Source organism: Penaeus monodon, chromosome 21 (assembly GCF_015228065.2).
Source record: "Penaeus monodon isolate SGIC_2016 chromosome 21, NSTDA_Pmon_1, whole genome shotgun sequence".
In the NCBI taxonomy this organism is placed as follows: Eukaryota; Metazoa; Arthropoda; class Malacostraca; order Decapoda; family Penaeidae; genus Penaeus; species Penaeus monodon.
The window spans coordinates 7496065-7500067 of record NC_051406.1 but is presented as its reverse complement, the minus strand read 5'-3'; the positions used below and the strand labels follow the sequence as shown (position 1 = coordinate 7500067).

General features: G+C 46.4%; 1 protein-coding gene across 1 annotated transcript in view; it reads left to right on the top strand.

The window, feature by feature from the left end:
• LOC119586145 overlaps positions 1-4003 on the top strand; it is a 28580-nt gene that overhangs the window by 8602 nt on the left and 15975 nt on the right. Inside the window, exons 3-4 of the mRNA XM_037934840.1 lie at positions 151-2892; positions 3822-4001. Coding sequence (XP_037790768.1) covers positions 151-2892; positions 3822-4001 — 2922 coding nt within the window. The remainder of the gene's footprint in view (positions 1-150; positions 2893-3821; positions 4002-4003) is intronic.

The window sequence follows — 4003 nt, the reverse complement described above, 5'->3', positions numbered from 1 at the left end:
GTCTGTGTGTATGCGTGCGCGTGTGTACATGCAGCCACGCACACGTTCAGGTCCCAAGCATGTTCTCCGATTTCCTGAAGGCGGAAGCAGCAGCCGGGGATCCCCCACCGCGCCGACGCCCTACTCAACCTCCCCGCCCTTGCCTTGCAGGAGAGGTCACGCCTTCGCGACAGCCCTCTGAGGCCCATCATGTCGTGGCGAAGCGAAGTCAGGACGTCAGGTCAGGGCTCGGACGCGGCGACGAAGGACGTCCCCGACACCGTGAAGGATCTCATCAACCGCGTCAAGTACGACACCTCAGCCAGCGAACTCCTGCGGCGCATCAAGGCCGAGAACCGCGCCCCGTACAACCCCGAGGCGAACCTCAGGAAGTCGTCTCACAGGGACGACGGCGAGTACGGGAGGTACGACTCCAGGGGGAGGAGGTACGACCGCGGGGGCAGCAGGTACGACTCATCTTACCGAAACGACGATCCATACCGTCGCTCCTATGACACCGACGACAGGATGGGTGGCAGATATGACGACGGCAGGTCATACAGTAGATACGATGTGGATGAAAAGCCATATTCAAGCAGGTATGACGCCGATGACAAGCCTTATCGCAGCAGATATGACACCGACGATAAACCGTATCGTAGTAGATATGACACCGAAGATAAGCCATATCGTAGTAGATATGACACCGACGATAAATCATCTCGCAGCAAATATGACACTGAATACAAACCGTATCGGAGTAAATACGACACAGAAGATAAGCCATACCGTAGTAAGTATGACAGCGAAGATAAGCCATATCGAAGCAAATATGACTCAAAGGATAAGTCGTATATCAGTAAATACGACACTGAAGAAAAGCCGTATCGCAGCAAATACGACACAGAGGATAAACCATACAGGAGAAAATATAAAACTGATGAACTTTCAGACGAGAAGAAAGATGGCGGCGAGGTTTCGTCCCCGTCCAAGACTGCCGATACAAAAGAGACACCACCTGAGGGAGGCGAAGGGAGTGACAGGTCAGGTCAGGTCAAACCAGACTCCACGCAAGTCGAGGCAGAAGAAGGGCAGACTACTAAAGACATTGCAGCCGAGGGTTCCGAGGCTCCACTTGATGGAAGTTTAAACGACGAAGGAGCTGTCGACAAGACTGCAGGATCGGACCCCGATGGGCAGACGTCAGGAGAACAAAACAAACATGGAGATGAGTTAACAGGCACAGAGTCCCACGGTCATGATTCAGAGGAGCAACATTTACCAGGGAATGAGGTGCCGGACCGTTGGCCTGACGAGCAAAGTCCAGAAGGCCAAAACAAATCAGGGGACCACCTGACTACATGGGACAAAAACATATCAGACAATGAAATAGCAGGGTCAGATTCTGACGGACACGTTTTACAGGATAAAAATGCATCCGGGATAGCGTCTGATTGTCAGAGTTCACAGGATCAAATTATGCCAGGAAGTGAACACGGTGACAATACAGTGTCTATGGATCCGTCAGTGACTACAGCCGATGATAATGCAAGTTACAGCACAACTGCTGCTGACATCACAAACATGACTGGAGCGATCTCACTGACCACTGTCAGTGATACAGGGTACACATCAACCGAGGCCGATGTGCTAGCTGACTTGCCCTCGGTGTCAACAGTTAATATGACGAATGATTACTCCATGTTGACTGATAGTGAAACAGTGACACGAAACCAAAAGGTGACAAATGGTGACACTGCAAAAGATGTACCAGACTTGACCAAAGATACTACGGGATGTATGCCTGAGTTAACTAAAGATGACACAATTAGAGATGTCTCTGAACTCCCGAGGGACGATACCACGAGAGCGGTACCACAGCTCACAAAAGATGATACTATGCGAGATGTTCCAGAGCTAGTGAGTGATGCTGCAACAGAGGTAAAAGAGGATGTGAAAGAAAGTGCAATAAAAGAGGAACTGCAAGCAAGAAGTCAAGATAATGAGGAGGCAGAGATTCCAATGGGAAACGCCAAGAATATAGAAATAACTGTTCTTACAAATGGCCAAGAGAAGACACAAAAATCTGTGGAATCAATGATGCAAAATGATGCAGCTTCCAAGCCTATGAACAGCGTTGCGCCCAGGAACATTGAAATAACTCTACTAACGAATAATACAGAGAACAGTCCGAAAAGAGGAGGATTACAAACAGAAAACACGGCAACAATTTTAACAGAACAGGGGCGATCATCTTCACCATCACAAATGAATGGCAAAGACGTCCCATTTCTCACAAAAGTAAAATCTTTCAAAGATGTACCGATAGTGGTTGAAGGGAAAACCGTCAAAGACATAAAAATAGTGGTAGAAGGAGAAGAAGACGTGCCAAGAATGACAGATGGGAAAGTTATTAAGGATATTCCCATTACGATAGAGGGGGAGAAAGAACCAAAAGTGCGGGCAAGCAGTGCTGCAAGAGATGTTCCGATAACAATAGAAGAAAAAGATCCCCAAAACCTACAAAGTATGACAGAAATCCATTTTAGAGATGTGCCATTGTTGATAGAAGGTGATGTCAAGAGAGATGTACCTATTACAATAGAGAGTGTAAAGGATGTGTCATCTGTGGCAGAGGCTAAGAAAAACGACCTGGAAGAAGCAGTAGACATTGAAGGAAATGAGACAGTTAGTACCGAGAGGGAAGTTCGAACTCAGGTAGAAACTGAGAATGAAAGGGACTCTCAGAGAGTGAAAGAAGATGTAATCGAAAGAAAGGTACCAATAATAGTTGAAGCTGATAGTATTACTTTGGAAAGAAACGAAGAACAGGCTTTAGGAAATAACTCAAACCTTGTACAAGATTCCAACGGAGATGTGTCAGCGCTGTGTGTGTCAAAGGGACGTGTGAAGGTGCGATAATGAATGTTTCCTCGAGTACTCACCCACAGTAACATCACAGACTGAAGGCCGCTCTCACCCACTTCGCTCTCCGCTCAGTGTTCACGTAACTTGTTTGGTAATAATTTGACTTTACTACATATTAGGCGGCTTCCTTGTGCGAAACACACTAATCTTCAAGAGGTTTTGGAGAGGTTGCAAAGTATCACATTTACCATCACTTCTTGGACAACTGCATTCCAATTGTAAACTTCTTCCTGACATACAAGTAAAGATAGCACCTCGTCGATACGTGACGTACGTTGTTAAAAGACTCCTCTGGTTTTTGTGCATGATATTCGTAGCTGTCCTGAGTCTTTGGAAATACCCTTTCCCCTTTTGAGCATGGTTCTTGGCTTTAAGGAGTCCCAACATATTCAGTAACAACGTGTAGGACTCTGTACGTGACCCTCTGCGTCTTGTAGTATACTGAGCATGCGTGTTTTCAACTCTGTAGGAATCTGAGCATGGTTCATAGCTATAAGAACTTTTAAGCATGATCTCTGAAGACTTTTTGGTTTATTTAGAAAACATGGTACTTCAGTTTTGGGGGTCCCGCATAACGAACAAGACCCCGAGTATGATTCTTGTTGAGAACTTCAGTTAGAATGATTGTATAAAGTCATTAGATAAAAAAGAAAGACACAGATATAGAGATAGAAATGCATAAGGTAGTCTAGCAAGAGAAAAGTGAATATAGTTTCCGACGTCTCAAGCAGCAACCTGGAGCGTCGAGTACGAGTATTCCACGTAGAAAAAAACTATACCTCTTTTCTTTCCCTTTCCCCACACACACACCACTTAAAGTCCCCTCACACTGCATATCACCTCTTATCCCGACGAATACTTATGGAAACAATGCATTTTCAGAAAAATGTATACCTTTCCTCCCTTTTCCTCAGGCGTCCACCCCGTCTTCGAGGTTTCACGAGGCAGCGTCTTCAGGAGATGTAACAACGATGATGACTTTGGTGACAGAAGGAGGCATTGACGTAGACATTGCAGACGACAGGGAACGGACGGCGCTGCACGTTGCAGCGGATAGAGGGCAGCTTCCGGCGGTTTCGTTTCTGATCGAACAGGG